General features: G+C 46.7%; 1 protein-coding gene across 1 annotated transcript in view; it reads left to right on the top strand.

Moving 5' to 3' along the window:
- Positions 1-240: 240 nt before the first annotated feature.
- The window catches only part of DNAH10 (dynein axonemal heavy chain 10), a gene marked incomplete at both ends in the record, with an annotated part of 110,104 nt that continues 92,938 nt past the window's right edge, over positions 241-17,406 (top strand). Inside the window, 8 exons of the mRNA XM_080941394.1 lie at positions 241-457; positions 1,874-1,954; positions 4,374-4,474; positions 5,422-5,530; positions 9,723-9,838; positions 10,434-10,656; positions 13,162-13,319; positions 15,167-15,397. Coding sequence (XP_080797520.1) covers positions 241-457; positions 1,874-1,954; positions 4,374-4,474; positions 5,422-5,530; positions 9,723-9,838; positions 10,434-10,656; positions 13,162-13,319; positions 15,167-15,397 — 1,236 coding nt within the window. The remainder of the gene's footprint in view (positions 458-1,873; positions 1,955-4,373; positions 4,475-5,421; positions 5,531-9,722; positions 9,839-10,433; positions 10,657-13,161; positions 13,320-15,166; positions 15,398-17,406) is intronic.

Raw genomic sequence — 17,406 nt, 5'->3', positions numbered from 1 at the left:
CCCTGGCTCGCTCAGTTGTCAACTAAGGCCCACCTGTCAGAAATGACATCGTCCTCAGCGGGCTGTGCCCTTGTCATGTCTCGGTTGTCAGTTCTCTCATACCTTAGCTTTCCTATCTGCTGCCTAGCCTCGCGCCAGCGCCGTTGCCCAGGTGCCCGTTGCTAGGGGCGCCGTTGCTACAGACGCCGCCCGACTCCCCGCCCCGTCCGTTCTGCGCCCTGCACCGCTCAGGTCTGCGCCATGGACGACCTGCGGGTCCTGTGGATGCGCGACCGCGTCTATACCGCCTTCGACCTCAGCGACCCTGATCTGTTTGAGGAGCTGCTGAGCCGTGATGACGGTGAGGCAGAGGACCTCATCCTGCACTTCCTCAACCTCTCCAGCGAGGAGGACAACGCCTCCGCGCTGTTCTTCTACCGTGTCCTGGTACCTGAGGAGGTGGATGTGGAAGAGATAGGTGAGCTTGAGCAAAGGCCAGCCTACAACAAGAACCCTGCTAGCACTTAGCCCTACTATGTGCCCAGGACCAGCTTCTCATCTTCAGTTCTCATCTGTGCTCTAAGGAGCGCTGCCATCCTTGCTCAGAAGCTCTCAATAGAGCAGGGTTGCATACCTCTCATGGAGGACGCCCAGGAGTTTGGGTCCTGTAAACCAGCCAGCGGAGGGTCAGTCACCTGAGGACCATAGCAAGTTTGAGTGAGGATCACCTAAATTTCATAGTGAGCAAGCCAGAAGCAGGGAGGGGAGAGAAAAAAGGTCAGACACACTAGGCTCCGCTATCGTTTAATTTTGTTTCTTTTCATTATTATATTGTGAAACAGGGTCTCATAGCCCAGGCTGGTCTAGAATTCATTGTGTAAGCCAAGGAACCCTCAAATTCTCAATCCTCCTGCCTCAGCCTCACAGGAATCAAAGCTTCCAAGCCTTCATTTTTCTTCCCCAGGTGGAACTTTGAATCTGAATACATTATCCTAAGCCTCTGAGTTGGGCCTATTCATTATAACCAATTAAAAGTACAGATTCTGGGCTGGCGAGATGAGCTGGATGGCTCAGTTGTTAAGAGCAAAGTCCTGAGTTCAAATCCCAGCAACCACATGGTGGCTCACAACCATCTGAAATGGGATCCAATGACCTCTTCTGGTGTGTCTGAAGACAGCTACAATATACTCATATAAAATAAATAAATCTCTTTTTTTAAAGTACAGATTCCAGGATATACTGAGGGTATTCTATATACATTTAAAAACAAAGCAAGACCAAATAAAGATGCATCAAGACCCTAACTTCTCATAATCTCCTGGGACTCTGGCTAGCAGCAGGAGCTTGTCCCCTCCCTGCTGTGTCTTCTTTGACTCAGCCTCCTGTCTGGGTGCCCTCACTCTGTGAGTGTCCTGGTCTCATCTCAGAGCGCCCCCCCACCCGGGTCATTTCGGGCCCTCATTTTGTTCTCAGACAAACCAGACAGGCCTTGAACTTGGTATTGGTGACATTCGCCTTGAATTCCTGATCCTTCTGCCTCCACCTCCTGAGTCTCGGGATTACAGACCAGAACCACCGCACTAGGCTCACTGGAACAGTTTCTAGGCTGTGCCTAGGTGCTGCAAAACACACTGAAGTGTGGTGGTATCGCACATCTCTTTCATACTCTCTGGTTGCCGGGAGTTCTTCCAGGCTGATTGTAACTGAAATCCGGAATCCTCTTCACCCTTATCTGGACTGACACAAATCTTCCTTACTGGACCCAGCATCAGATTTTTTGCAGTGAAACTTATGAGTTCTCCATGGGGTGTGTCCTTGAAGCAAAGGTGGGGCTAACTCATACAGGGATAACTCTATTTCCTATTATCTTCCCCATTATGGTTCCATAAAGAAGACATTCCCATGATCTTCGAAGAGGAGGGAGAGGAAGAGGAGACTGAATCTCAAAAAGCAGAGGGTGCTGATAAAATGACAGGTGGGTGTCTGGAGGGGCTGAAGCTGCCACTGCATGGGGAGTCTGTGGAGTTGGTGATGGGTCTCTGCACAAGGGTCCCTGGGTTATTGTCACACCCAGCCTTAATAGGACAGCAGAATACAGAAATACCTCCTCTCACGGGTCCAGGGGGCCCAAATCCGGTGTCCCCAAGGCCAGATGCCCTCTGAAAGCTCTTATGAAGGACCACATCTTGCCTTGTTTAGCTGCTGCTGGCTCTGGTACCCCAGGGCCTGTGGGCACACTGGTCCCGTTTCTCCTTTGCTGTCATGGGATCTCTTCCTTAATTGTCTGGCTCACACTGTCACTTCTCTTAGCTAGGCAGATTAATGCAGGGTGAATGTGTGTGTGTGTGTGTGTGTGTGTGTGTGTGTGTGTGTGTGTGTGTGTGAACAGTTAAATTCAGGAACAAAAGGCCGGGTTTTCTCTATTCTTTGTTTTTCGTTTCTTTGTTCCTTTGTTTGTTTTGTTTTGTTTTTCTTTTTCTTTTTTTCAAGACAGTGTTTCTCTGTGTAGCCAGGGCTGTCCTGGAACTCACTTTGTAGATCTGGCCTCAAACTCAGATCCTCCTGCCCCTGCCTCCTGAGTGCTGGGATTAAAGGTATGTACCACCACCAACAACCTTTCTACTTCTTCTTCTTCTTCTTCTTCTTCTTCTTCTTCTTCTTCTTCTTCTTCTTCTTCTTCTTCTTCTTCTTCTTCTTCTTCTTCTTCCTTCTTCTTCTTCCTTCTTCTTCCTTCTTCCTCCTTCTTCTTCTTCCTTCTTCTTCCTTCTTCTTCCTTCTTCTCCCTTCTTCTTCTTCCTTCTTCTTCTTCCTCCTTCTTCCTTCTTCTTCTTCTTCTTCTTCCTTCTTCTTCCTTCTTCTTTTTAAAAGACAGGGCCTCAATGAGGCCAGCCCAAGCTATATGAGACTGTGTTTTAAAAAGCAAATGAACAAAAAACATAGAATAAAACTCAGCATTAATCATTTCTTTACTGGTGTGTGTGCACACTTGCACACACATGCACCCACGTGGGTGAGTATGCTGTACCATGCATGTACAGCAGGCATATGTTCACACACACATATGACCTTAGGTAGCATTCCTCTGGAGCTGGCCACCTTATTCTCTGAACCAAGATCTCTTACAGGCCTGGAGCATGGCAGCTAGACTAGATTGCCTGGCCAGTGAGGCTCCCCAAAGCCAGGATTTTGAACATATGTCTCACAGCTAGCTGGCTTTCTACAGGGTTCTGTGTTCTCACCCTCATACTGTCAATGCTTCACCAGCGGAGCCCCCAGCATTAACTATTTTCAATGCCATTAAACACATCTCTGACTGTCTTTTTGGCAGAAGGTTACTACTGCCCACCTCATGTTGGCACTGTCATTTTCTCTGCCAAGATCTGTAACAGCCATCACCTGGCTCTCCGGTATACAAAAGTACAGGCGCTTGTCCCATATTCTGGATGACAAAGGGGGACAGCAGAGAGGTGTTACTGTCCCTCACTGAGCTGCTTCCAAAGCTGCCCTGCAAACACAGTGCTCTCAGACAGAATGGAGTCAGTCTGGAAAACCACCCTTCTGTGCAGTTAATCTCACCTGACCAGCTGAAGCTCTCATGGCTGAACCTTGAATCACAGAATTCCAACCCTCCCAGGGTCCTGGTGGATTTGGCGGACCAAAGTATTTTGATTTCTTCTTGTTGTTTTTAGTTTTATTTCTTAAGAAGGTCTGTTTTATGCATGTTTGTATGTGCACCTTGTGCCTGCAGTACCCCAGGAGACCAGAAGAGGGCACCAGAACACCAGAAACTGGAGTTGCAGTTCATTGTAAGCTGCCATGTGGGTTCTAGAAACCAAACCATGTCTCCTGGAAGAACAGCAAATGCTCTTAATCACTGAGCCATCTTTTCATTTCTCTCTATATTTTTTTGAGACAGGATTTCATATAGCCCAGGCTATATGAGTCCAGGGTACATAGATATGATTCTATATAGCCTAAGATCTCTTTGAACTCCTGATCTTCCTGTCTCCAGCTCTGAATTGCTGGGTGACAGGTCTGTTGAACCATACCTGTCTTTTTCTTTTGCTGAGTTGGAGATGGAGCCCAGGGCCTTTGCACATACTACACAAGTATCTACTACGGAATTACACCCATAATCTTGCAACGCTTATCCATAAATCTCTTGTAAGGTTAAAAAAAATGTCAGAGAAATGCTAGACACACAGTCAACACACACATACCTGTGGATCGCTCTGGAGGATTTTCTAAGCATGTGGCCTGTTGTGATTGCTGTACTCCTGACCTTTGCAGAGCATGTGACAGGTCGCAACTATGTGGAGGTCAGGAGCTGTTTGGATACTGGAAAACCCTTCTTTCTGGCCGTCTCAACTCACACAATAAATGGTGTTTTTCAGTCAAGTTCTCAAGGCTGAGAGGCGACTCCATGACTCCCTCCGTGTTTGATGTGGACGATGATGAGCCAGACACAGAGAATTACAGCAGGCTGTATGGCAAGGTGCGCCCTGCTTCCTGCCTCCTCGGGAGAGTGGCTCGGGGACATCCCTCATGACAGGTTGAAAGGCACAGAGCATGTAAAGGACACAGTGCATTGGAGTGGAGATTCCAGAATCCTGTGTTGAGAATGCCCAGGAAAGCTTTAGATTCATTTTGGCTGGGAGGGACTCACCGGGACCAAAAAAAAGCCATCCCACCAGGAGTTATGGCTTACAGAGAAAGGAGGGGCCCAATGTAGTGGTGCACACGTGGTTCACAGACATGCAGGCAGGCAAAACACTCACACACACACACACACACACACACACACACACACACATATCTCTTTAAAAGTCCCAAACCTTCATTTATCTATTTACACTCCATTGTGTTATTTTATATGACTCTACACTACATGCATACCTGGAACCTTCAGAGGTCTGAAGAGGGGGGTCAGACACCCCAGAAACTGGAGTTGCAGACAGCTGGGAACCACCATGTAGGTGCTGGAAACTGCACCCAGGTCGTCTGGAAGAGCAGCCAGTGCTCTTAACCCCTGAGCCATCTCTCCAATCCCAATAAATAATTCTTTTAAAGGAAATTATTATACAGGCACACCCACCCCCCCCCCAGCGATACAAGCGTAATTCTCACCGAAGTCCCTGAAACAGTAAACCAACTAGCCAGAGGCAGCCAGTTTCTTTTGACAGGCCTTGCCCCGCCCCCACCTCGCTCCACCCCTCCCAGCTTCCTGTCAACCTCAGTACACCACAATTATCACTGCACTGTCTGCCTGGTAGAAGATGCAGGTTCCGGGTCAGGGGTCTGAGTGGGAATCAGCTCTTCTGTGGCCACTGTATAGCCGTCGCCTCCTTATCAGAAACTCGATCCTCCATATTGGAGACAGACACATTCTACTAAGCACTCACCTGCTGGCACAATGGTGTCCTGTCTGCCTGTCTGTTTCAGAAAGTTGTGAAACGCATCATCAACAGGCTGGAACTGCATGTGAGCCTCACCCCGCTTCCTGAGGAGTTTCTGGAACAGAATGTGGTTTACTTCCTCAGGAGCTCAAAAGGTACCTTCAAGCTGTGTGTGTGTGTGTGTGTGTGTGTGTGTGTGTGTGTCAGGGGGGCATTCTTCATGGGTACACTCTCTTGTGTAGGGATGAGTGTTTTTAAACAGGGTTCAAGACAGGTGTGTGTTGCAGTAAATATTAAAATAGGAACGGTTTATCTCTTTATTGGCCCTGAGGTCTCTGCGGGCGCTGCTCCTAGCATGGAGCCGGTGCATGGACTTCGTCATTCGGTTCGAAAGCCGTATTCTCGGCACAGCTCCCTCCCCTGGTGGTTCACTCCGCCTGCTCTGGTGCTTCTGCCCCTGTCCCAGGTGGAATGACTGCCCTGTCCAGCACAAACATGACAAGTCCCGATAGCTTTTCATGCAGGTTTATATGTCAAACTCCCAATCCACAAACCTTCTACACAATAAGATTACGTCAAATAGACAAAGATACAACCTGCCCTTCCATATGAGATAAAAGACCTATAAAATCCTTAAAATGTTCATAGCTACCTAATGCTAATCAAGTCCACCTGGATCCAGTTCATTTTTCCCGAGCTCCATCTTGAGCCTCCTCTTTCCTTCTCTCTCCCGACCCTCTCCCACCTTCCCTTTCCCTGCCCAATCACTGGCTCTCGCCTGTGTTTTACTAATTAAAATGGGAAGGTTCTGATGAAGTCACCTGAGTATGTAACTAGGCAGCCCTTCTTGGGGAAGTGGAATTAACATCAAAGTACAAACAGCTGCAGGACAGTCTATATTTCCCTCTTTTTGTCCAGTTAAAAGGCTCTTTTTCCTCAACTATAAAATGAGTAGAACTGTTATCTTTCTGCAATTTATAAGACAGATTTAACACCCAGTCTATCATTTTTGTCTATTAAATAAAGCACTTTGTCATCTATTGTAAAAGACTATACACACCTGACTTATATCTTCATTTTAGCTTGTATGTCATCTGAAAACCACCCTTTTAGATCTATACTATATTATCTTTTTCAATGCTAAACAGCTGGGTTGGCTCTGAGGCTACCAATCTCCAACCATGTCAGAAACCCCAGAATGACTAACATTACCTAATACATGAGAGGCACAAAACACAGCTTCCAAAACTAGACAATTTATAGAGACCGCTGATCACTTGGACAGTCTCTCATCCCTCAAAACGTTGGAGCATCAGCCTCCAGCCTTCTGGTCCAGGATCATATTTGACAGACCTTTGTAATGTAGAATTTTGAAGGACTGATAATTTTGGCTTGGCAAAGATTATCAGTCAACTAGTCCACAAAGGTGACCCTTTCTGGACAGTATTGTCTGTAGATGAATGAGGCAATTCTTGCCTAGTGGCTGTCTCGCCACAACTGGAGCACCTCTGTTGATGTTCAATTTCTTCTTAGAATTTAAGGAAGGGTGCTCTCAGGAGCAGACAGGTCTCTAGTCAAATAATCTTTAATAAAAATACCTATAAATGTCATATTCTGTGGACTTCTAATGACTTTGAAGATTATCTAGCTACACAAAACATCTCTGAACTGTTAAACCTTGACTACTCTTGGCCATCTTTAATTGAAATTATCTTTAAAAAATACCATTTTAATGACTCAGAACCATGAGTTTGTCATCTAGCCCTCAACTAGTATTGTTTAATCAACTAAAAACAGTGTATAAACTTTAAATCTGTATTAAATCAATTTTATAACACTGTAAAGATTATAACTTTAACTTTGCATCAATTACAAAGATTCCTACCATTGAAGATATGACTTTAGCTTAGTTACCAAAAAATATTATGGCTATATAATCAAATCTGGCTAATTCCTCCCTGTATGATTATGACCATTTCTAAATTCTTCATAAAAACAACCTTATAGTAACCACCTTCACTGCCCAAAGTTCAGGGAATCAGGTGATAACTCTTTATAGCTTCTTCAAGCTGAATATATGGGCATTGAGAATTTAGAAGCGGGGAGGAGAATGAGGAAGCTGGACAGGCCTCAAGAAGGAAAGCCACCTGCAGATGTTGTCTCTGATGTCTGGGATCAGGCCAGTTCAGCATTTTGATAACAAGCTTCACCATAGCTGCACATTCTGTAGTATATATAAACCTCAACAGAAAACATTTTAGTAACAAGAAATATTTTGTTTGGTCTTCTTGAATTTAGTTTTTCAGGTGGTCTCCCTCTATCAAATCTAATCCATATAACTCTGGAAGGCACACAGAGCCAAATCACACTTTTTAAAAACACAAAGACAAAACCTTTCTTCCAAAATAGCGTGTCACTTAGTTGGCAACTAGAATATCTTGTATCTTGTATTCTTTCCCAGAGAAATAATATAAAACACAACATCATATCTATTTTGAAACAATATAAACAATTAAGATAATTATTAACCCTTGCTAGCCGGCATCTGACCAGCCACGTGGCCTTAGCAGGATAATTCACAAAATAAACTATCACTTACAAATAAATAAGTGAAAAATTTGTAAAACCAGGACCTTAGTTTAAAATCTTTCGATCTGTTCTCCTCTCAGTCTGGAGTGTAGGATCTTATTTATTAATACCTTTCCTAATATACGTCTGTATTCACTCTTCTGGTGTACAGACTTCTGTCTTAGTCCCGAACCTCTGGTGAAAATTCCCGTGTGATTCAGGTAAATTCTATAATCTCTTCTTCTAACTAGAAAAACAAACCTGACTTGTATATTAATTCTTTATACCATCTTAAAACAAACAGATAAGCTTTTTAATTTTTGAAAACAATTTTTAAAAGAATCAAATAGCTACTAATCTCTTTCTCCCTTCCTCACTCCTTCCCTCCCTCCCTCCCTCTCTCTCTCTCTCTGTTTCTCTCTCTCTCTGTGTGTGTGTATGTGTGTGTGTGTGTGTGTGTGTGTGTGTACATGGTCTCCTGCTTTTTTACCACAGGACACCACAGCCTGCCAGCAGTGGCTGTCTCTGTGTTTCTTTTGTTTAAGTTCCTTACACCCCCCCCACCCCACCCCCACAGGCTTGAGACATCACATGACTCAAAATGGCGCTGGCCCCCTCTTAGAAAATAAAATCTTTCTAACTCCTAGGCTGATAGCCGTAAACCTTTTAGTGGATGCTTGCCTAATACATTGGTGCACCACCTGTTGCAGTAAATATTATAAAGCCCTGACTGTCTGGGAAGTCAAGTTGTAGATCACACTAGCCTCGAACCCAGAGACTCACCTGCCTCTGCCTCCTAAGTGCCAGGATGTGTTTACCACCACAGCCCACACAGAGTCTTTTAATCAAACTTAGAGCTGGCTGGTATGGCTAGTCTCACTACTTCTCTGGGCATCCATCCCCCTTCTCTAACCCCAAAGGCCAGGATTACAGTGAGCCATCAATCACATCGGCCTGGCATTTACCTAGGGTCCTAGCTGGTCTTCACGCCTGTGTGGCAAGTGCTTTGACTACCAAGCCATGTTCTCCAGCCCCGGAGGTAAGCTGTATGAATATTTTAAGATGTATTTTTAAAAATTTCATGTGTATGGGTGTTTATGTGCACCACATGCACGCCCGGTGCCCTCAGACATCGGAAGAGGAGTTGCAGATGGCTGTGAGCCACCATGTGATGTGGGTGCTGTGAACTGAACTCACATCTTCCGCAAGAACAGCAAGTGCTGTTAATGGCTGAGCCATCTCCTCAGCCGCTAAATACATCTCTTTAAAATATATCCCTTTGGTGCTAGAGAGATGGCTCAGAGGTTAAGAGCACTGACTGCTTTTCCAGAGGTCCTGAGTTCTACATGCAACCACATGGTGGCTCACAACCATCTGTAATGAGATCTGATGCCCTCTTCTGGTGTGTCTGAGGATAACCACAGTGTACTCACATAAATAAATAGATAAATAAACAAAAGAAAAATAAAAAAGAAAAGAAACAATAAGTAAGTAAACTATAACCTATTGATTTCTTGTCCCCGAGACCCCTTGTTAGTACTATAATGTAAAGTTCAGGACAGCCTTACACCTCACACAGTCTTTAACTCCCAGCAGCTCAAAAGTTCAGTGTAGTCTATTTTAGTCTCATTTACCCAGGGCTTGTTTAGATCCCGGTTAGCCTGTCTTGTCTTCTGACTTTGTGACCAGAGCCTCTGAGAGGAAGGAGAGGTCCCCTGGAACACCTAGGAATGTCCCCACCACCCACTGATTGGACGCTCAGGGTGTGTTTTTGTTTAGAGACAATCCCAGAAGCCACCGACATGAAGGAAGCAATGGAAATGATGCCAGAGACCATGGAGTATGGCATCTTAAACTCTCAGGTGCTCCAGTTCCTGAAGGGTACCATCTGCCAGGTAACCGTGGATTATACAGAGAGGGGCTGGAGAGTTCGGTCTTGGTGGCGGATATGGGACAGAAGGTCACTGGCTGTCTGTGTGCTTATTCATCTAGCATATATTTGCTTTGGGACAGGGTCTGTATAGCCCTGGCTGGTCTGGAACTCACTGTGTAGACCAAACTGGCTTTGAATTCGTAGGTAGTTCTATGGCACCTGCCTGTCAAGTGCTGGGATCACAGGTGTGCTCCTCTCACACCAGGCCTCTGGGTGACATCTTTTAATCCTGTGACTTCTAAGAACAGAGCCACTGGCTGCTTAAGCCAATCAAGCCGTTCCTTATACAGCACCCTCAGAGTGAAACAAAATTCTTTCTAAGCGGCCCCGTGCCACATAACTAGCAGATCTGGACATCATCTGCAACCTCCACTGTATCAAAAATCCTCCCTGTCTCAATAGGCAAGCCCAGGCTGCCCCAAGCTGCAATCCTCCTGCCTCAGCCTCCTGAGGGCTAAGATTGCAGACCTGGCACCAACTCGTCCATCCATCAATTTAACAGACAGCTGAAGAGCCCGCCCCCAACAGGTTCGCTGTATTCCACTGTGCATTTGCAGGTTTTCATGCCCGCTCTGTCCTTCAACCAGCACAAATCGGAGTCAAGCCAGGGACTATCGTTTGTAGAAACCCAGGAGTTTTCTTCTTATGATGCACCAGAGATGGCTGGCGTGCCGGGGGAGGCGATGGAGTACCACAGTGTCCAACTGATACGCGATGAGTTCCTAATGAATCTTCAGAAATTTGCCAACAACATTCAAAGGACCATGCAACAGCTTGAAGGTCTGTTCCGCTGCCTCCCCTCCATCCCATTCTTGAAGCACTAATAATTCATCCTAAGAAGGCAATGCCGAAGTCCAGAATGCTTATTAACTTTGTCCTGTTTCATTTTGTGGTATTTGTTTGGTTGTTTTTTGAAACAGGGATTCTCTGTGTATTCCTGGCTGTCTTGGAGCTCGATCTGTAGGCCAGGCTGGCTTTGAACTTACAGATCTACCTGCCTCTGCCTCCCAAGTGCTGGGATTAAAGGCATGAGCCATCAGTTCCTAACAGTTTATGATCTTTTAAACATAGTATTTTATGTGTTTGGGGGTTTGCATGTATGTATGCGTTCAAAGTTTATTTTATTTATATGAGTACACTGTAGCTGTCTTCAGATACACCAGAAGAGGGCATCAGATCCCATTACAGATGGTTGTGAGCCACCATGTGGTTGCTGGGAACTGAACTCAGGACCTCTGGAAGAGCAGTCAACGCTCTTAACCACTGAGCCATCTCTCTAGCTTTTTTCTTTTTTTAATATTTATTTATTTTAAAATTTGTTCATTTATTCCTTTTTTTAAAAATTTGAGACAGGGTTTCTCTGGGTATCCCTGGCTGTCCTGGAACTCACTCTGTAGCCCAGGCTGGCCTCGAACTCAGAGTCCCACCTGCCTCTGCCTCCCTAGTGCTGGGATTAAAGGCATGTGCCACCACTGTTTTTTTTTTTATTTTTTTTGGTATGTAGGCATTCAGACAGGGTGTCTTGTAGCCCAGATCTGTGACATGTAGCTGAGGGTGACTTTCAATTTCTGATCCTCCTGCCTCTACTTCCCAAGTGCTGAGGTTACACCGTGTGCTGCAGTGCTCCGTTTATACGTTGCTGGGGGTTGAACCCTGTGCCATGTACATCCCAAGCACTAGCTCTATCTGCTGAGCCGCAGGTCAAGCCCGAGAATTCCTGTTTGCATGCTCACTGAAAACGGACTTGTTTAGAAGTGAGGCAGTGAAATCTCTACCGTGACAGGACAGCCCTGCCCACTCCCAGTGTGGCAGAAAGTAGAGCCTGAAGAGATGCCAAGGCCTACAGAAGAGGGCAGGGCAATCACAGAAGGCTTTCTAGAGGGGGTAGAAACTGGGCCTCATCTGAAAGCTGTGTCTGTGGAATTTAGGCCACCCACTGTCACTGGTCATTGGATGGGGTCATTCGTTGGATGGGGTCCTTGGATGGGCGGTGCCTGCTGTGCCCTCCCCCGCACTGATTTCCAGTAACGGAAACTGGCTGTGGTAAGCAGAGAAGAAAAAGGGGGAGAGGCTGGCTGGATGAGGGAGAGGAGTTGCCCTGGGTGTCCTGGGAGTCCCCAGGTGTTTAGGGGACCAGTCAGGGAAGAGGTGACTGAGCACTTAGCAGCCAGGAGAGCCGTAATGTGGAACTGTTACTCTAGGGAATCATGACTTAATTCTCCGGGGGTGGGGGGTGCACCTGTGTGTGCAGGTCCTGGCAAGGTGTCGCCTCCTTAGGTGACAGTCGCTTTCCTTTTAGAGATGAGGTCTCTCACTTGCCAACTGGGCTAGGCTGGCTGGTCATGGAGCCCCAGGGAATCCCTGTGTCTCTACTTTAGGATGACAGATGTGAACCACTGTTCTTGGCTTGCGTAGGAGGAGTTCTTCGGATTTGAACTCATGCCCTTATGCTTGTGTGGCAAGCGCTTTAGCCATGGAGGCATCCCCCTGGTTCCCGTGTTCTGTGTGCCCGAAGTGCTCCTCAGCCTGGATCTCTCCTTGCTGGTTGCTCTGCTCAGTTCTGAGGCCTCTCACTGCCATTTATTTCCCCAGAGCCTTCTGTTCTTGTCGAATGGACACATTATCTCCAGTCTTTGGGACAAAGAGTCGGGACTTAAATATTTTCTTCTTTACGTTATCTTGATTGGGATAACCTGATTTATCTTCCTTTATACTGGGTATATTTCCCCTTTCTAAAGATTTATTTTACATCCTGTGTATTTGCATGGTGGTGGGAGAGTGCGTGTGAGAGCAGTACCAGTGGAGGCCAGAAGAGGGCGTCAGATACTCAGGAGTTGTGAGCCAATCCATTCAGATGCTGATGCCTCTGGCTCTCTGGAAGAACAGAAAGTGCTCTTAACTACTGAGCCACCTCCCCAGCCCCTGAGGATTTCTTAAATAGCCACTAAACTCTGGTCTTGTGTTCAAATTGTAAAAAAAAAAAAAAAAAAAAAAAAAAGAAAAAGGAAAAGAAAAAAACACAAAACAAACAAACAAACAAAAAACCCTGAACGTCATTGCATTGTCAATCCAGGGACTTCTCAAGTAATGACATCACTTTGATGGGACTTAACCACCAGACCATCACCAGAGGGTTCCGATCACATTCCAAAGAGAGAGAATAAGCCAGAGACAGCCGAGGAGATGAGCTAATGACCGGATGATGCGGGAGGGAAGAGCTGGCTGCTGAACTTGAGTGTTAGAGGTTTTTCCTAAGCTAGGCTCTAACTCGATGCCCTCCACCAGGTGAGATCAAGCTGGAGATGCCCAGTATCAGTGTGGAGGGAGAAGTGTCAGAGCTGATGGCCAATCCGGAACTGGTGGAGACTTTGGAGCAGTGTGTGATCAACTGGCTGGGCCAGATTTCATATGCTCTGGATTCCCAGATGAAGAAGACACCCCAGGTATTCTATGCAGGGCTTGTAAGGAGCCAGACTCAGGTTACACCCACCCGAGGGGCAGGTCTTTTTTTTCCTTTCTGTTCAAGACTCGGTACCATAGTCACTGCCTTTGTTGGGGTGCTATCAGATCACTGTCTGGAGTGACAGTGCTTACCCTGTCTCGGTCACCGTCCTATTGCTGTGAAGAGACACCAAGATCAAGGCAGCTCACAAAAGAAAGCATTTAATTGGAGGCTTGCACCCAGTTTGAGAGGCTTAGTTGATGGCGGCAGACGGTGTCGCAGTAGATAGGCGTGGTCCTGAAGCAGCAGCAGAGGCTGTATCCTGACTGACTAGCAAGCAGGGGGTAGAGCTTGAGACCCTGAGAATGGCTTGGGTTTTAGAAATTCCAAAGCCCCGCCTCCAGGGCACACCTACTCCAACAGGGCTACACTTCCTAATCTTCCTAATCCTTTATAACCGATAGCTAAGCTTTCAAACATATGAATCTATGAGCGCCATTTTTCTTCCGACCACAGGCTGAGCTGGTCGGGTTGCCATTCTTAGGAAGCCACGTCAACTGTTTTAAATAAGAAAACAAGTTGTGTGGGGGACCTGATGGTCCAGGCTTTTAGTCCCAGCGTCAGGGAAGTAGAGGCAAGCATCTCTGAGACTTCAAGGCAATCCCAATTTTATGTCAACTCGACACAAGCTTGAGTCATTTTGGAAGAGGGAACCTCCACTGAGAAAATGCCCGCAGTAAATTGGCCTGTGGCACCTTTCCTTGACTGATGGTTGACATGAGAGGGCCTGGCTCATGGCAGGTGGTCCCCTCCCTGGGCAGGTTGTCCTGGGCCGTATGAGAAAGCAGACTGAGCAAGCTATGAGGAACAAGCCAGTAAGCATCGTTCTTCCGTGGCCTCTGCCTCAGGTCCTGCCTCTGGGTTCCTGCCCCACTTTTCTCCAGGGTGCACTGGGCTGGGGAACTGGCTGGAGCCCTTTCTTCCTCAAGTCGATTTGACCAGCAGTGTCTTATCACAGCAGGAGATGCCCCAAGACATTGGTCTACATAGCGAGTTCCAGGCCAGCCAGGGAAACCATTAAGACCTGGTTTAAAAACAAGTGAAAAGAAAAATTAAAACAAGATGGATAGCTCCTGCTGAATGACACACACACACACACACACACACACACACATGCACACACACTTTTCCTAGAACACACTTATGTGCACACACTCACATGTATACACACATATACATGTTCAATGCACACATTGCACACATGATCACAAACACATGCTCTCTTTTTCTGTCATGAGCACAGACACTCAAGCACACATGTCCATGTGTATACAGGTACACACATACACACACATGCAACACAACATGATCACATACATTCTCACAAGCCCATAACTCATGTGTATGCACACACTCTAACAAGCATACATGCACAATGCTCATGTGTATACATGAGCACACATACACATATACACACATACACATGTGCAATACATACATGATCTCTCACACACAGACGCACAGAAGAAAGAGAGGATAGATACATTCCTTGTTCCCATAACAGAAGGTAGCTTTGCTCAGAGCACTGGCTGAGCAGCTTTCGGAATCTCTTCTGCTGTGGGGCTGATGCTTTCTCCTTCGTAGTCACAGTTTCTGGCACTGTGGGCGTACCAGGAAAGGCAGGGCTCTGCGGGTCCACTCTGATTGGACCATGCAGGATGAGAAGCCCACACAGAAGCTCTCTACTGACTCACCTCTGTATGGAGCAGTTGGGACAATATCACTGTAGAAATGACCACAGGTGTCCACCCACCTAACTGTGTGTATCTGCGTGCTCACACCTCTCAGGGCAACGGTCCTCTGGCTGAAATCGAGTTCTGGCGAGAAAGAAATGCAACATTGAGCGCCCTCTATGAGCAGACGAAGCTTCCATTTGTGAAGAAGGTCTTGGAAGTGATCAAGGAAGCGGAATCCATGCTCATGGCCAATGTGCAGCCTGTCCTGACAGAACTGTTCAAACTCCACATGGAGGCCTCTGACAACGTGCGTTTCCTGTCCACTGTGGAACGTCACTTCAAGGTACAGAGGATGGGCCGCGTTCTGGGAAGCCAGCTCTGTGAGGAACACTGCACAGATATTTTTAAAATTACATTTAGGAGCTGGGGTTGTGGCTCAGCTGAGAGAGTACGTGCTTTGCATGCGCGAAGCCCTGATTTTTATCCCTAGGACCACATACACCTAGCATGGTGGTACTCACCTGTAATCCTATCACTCAGGAAGTAGAACAGAAGGATCAAAAATTCAAGGTCATCCTTGGTCGTGTAGAAAATCTGAGGCTATCCTGGGCTACCTAAGTCTTTTTCTCTTTCTTTCTCTCTTTCTCTCTCTCTCTCTCTCTCTCTCTCTCTCTCTCTCTCTCTCTCTCTTTCTCTCTTACTCTTTCCTTCCTTCCTTCCTTTTTTCCTTTCTTCCTTCCTTCCTCCCTCCCTTCCTTTTTCTCTCTTACTCTTTCTTTTCTTTCTTTTCCTTCCTTCCTTCCTTCCTCTCTCTCTCTCTCTCTCTCTCTCTCTCTCTCTCTCTCTATCTCTCTCTCCCTTCCTCTCTCCCTCCTTCCCTCCCTTTCTTTCCATTTTTCCTTCATTTTTTTTTTCAAGACAGGGTTTCTCTGTGTAGCTCTGGCTGTCCTGGGACTAACTGTACAAACCAGGCTGGCCTCACAGGGATCCACCTGCCTCTGCCTCTCACCACACCAAGCTTTTAAAAAAAATAATGGGTATTTTGTCTGCACATCCCATGAAGGACAGAAGAGGGAGTCGGACCCCCTGGAACAGGAGTTAAAGGTCCCTGTGAACCACCGTGTGGGTGCAGGGAATCAAATCTCAGTCCTCTGGAAGAGCAGCAGCCATTGCTCTTAACCACCAAGCAACGTCTCCAGCTCTTGCTTCGTTCTTTTGAGTCTCGGTCTCTCATTGGCCAGGAGCTCCATTGTCTGTGCCTCCCTGGGTGTGGAATGTTGAGCATGTACCGCCCACACGTGGTGTGTTAGTCTGGGCTCTGGGAGTTAAACACAGGTTCTGGTGCTTATAAGGCAAGCCCTCACGGACTGTGGTATCCCTTCGGCGCAACACCACTTCTACCTGAACTATCCGAAGCATTAGGTTTAAACCTGTTGTATTAATTATTTAATCTCAGATGGGAGGGCAGGGCAGTTCTTCTCCACCTCTGATCATCCAATCCCCAGATAAATGACATACATGTGCACACCTTCAGCACCTACACTGAGAACCTGAACCCATTTAACCCCCAAGTCTCACCTCTGCCTCCCCCAGATCCCCGAGTGTCACCAGAGTGCAGTCACCTTCCTCTCTGTCCCTTTGCACTTTTTATCCTCTCACAATCGGAGGCGTGAGTGCTTCCGGTGGAATCAAGCTCCTTCATAGAGTTGGACCAGGCTTATGACCACGTGTCAGACCACACTCACGGGTGTCCAGACTGCTTCTATGATTGTTTGTGCCACATATGTAGCCCTGGCTGTCCTGGAACTTGCCCCGTAGGCCAGGCTGGCCTTGAACTCACAGAAATATCTCTGCTTCTGCCTCCCAAGTGCTGAGACTAAAGGCATGCATCACCACCCAGCTGTTCCTGTGTTCTTAATTTTTTAATTATCATTTGTAAAGATGTATAAGCCTCTGCAAGCATGAATGAATGAATGAATGAATGAATGAATGAAGGTGCCCACAGAGGCTCTGGCCTGGTGCTAGACTTATCAGTTGTGAGCCACATGACATGGTGGTGCTGGGAACTGAACCTGAGTCTTCTGGGGGAGAAGTACATGCTCTTAACTAACGAGCCATCTCTCCAGGGCCTAAATGTTTATCTTCTATTATTTTTGTGTTCCTGCATTTTTGTCTTCATGAACACAACATGCTGTGTTGTGGTTTTAATGGAACTGTCATCCAGGGGCTTATGGTATTGCTGTTCTGTGAGTTTCTGGAACCTTCGGAAAGTGGAGGCCTTAGTGGAGAAAGTAGGCCATGGGAGCTGGGGCACAGGGTGGCGGGGCAGGGGACTGTTGTCCTTGGAGGGTT

The sequence above is a fragment of the Micromys minutus genome (genome assembly GCF_963924665.1).
Source record: "Micromys minutus genome assembly, chromosome: 29".
Lineage (NCBI taxonomy): Eukaryota > Metazoa > Chordata > Mammalia > Rodentia > Muridae > Micromys > Micromys minutus.
The sequence above is the reverse complement of the archived record's forward strand: the minus strand, read 5'-3'. Positions and strand labels throughout refer to the sequence as shown.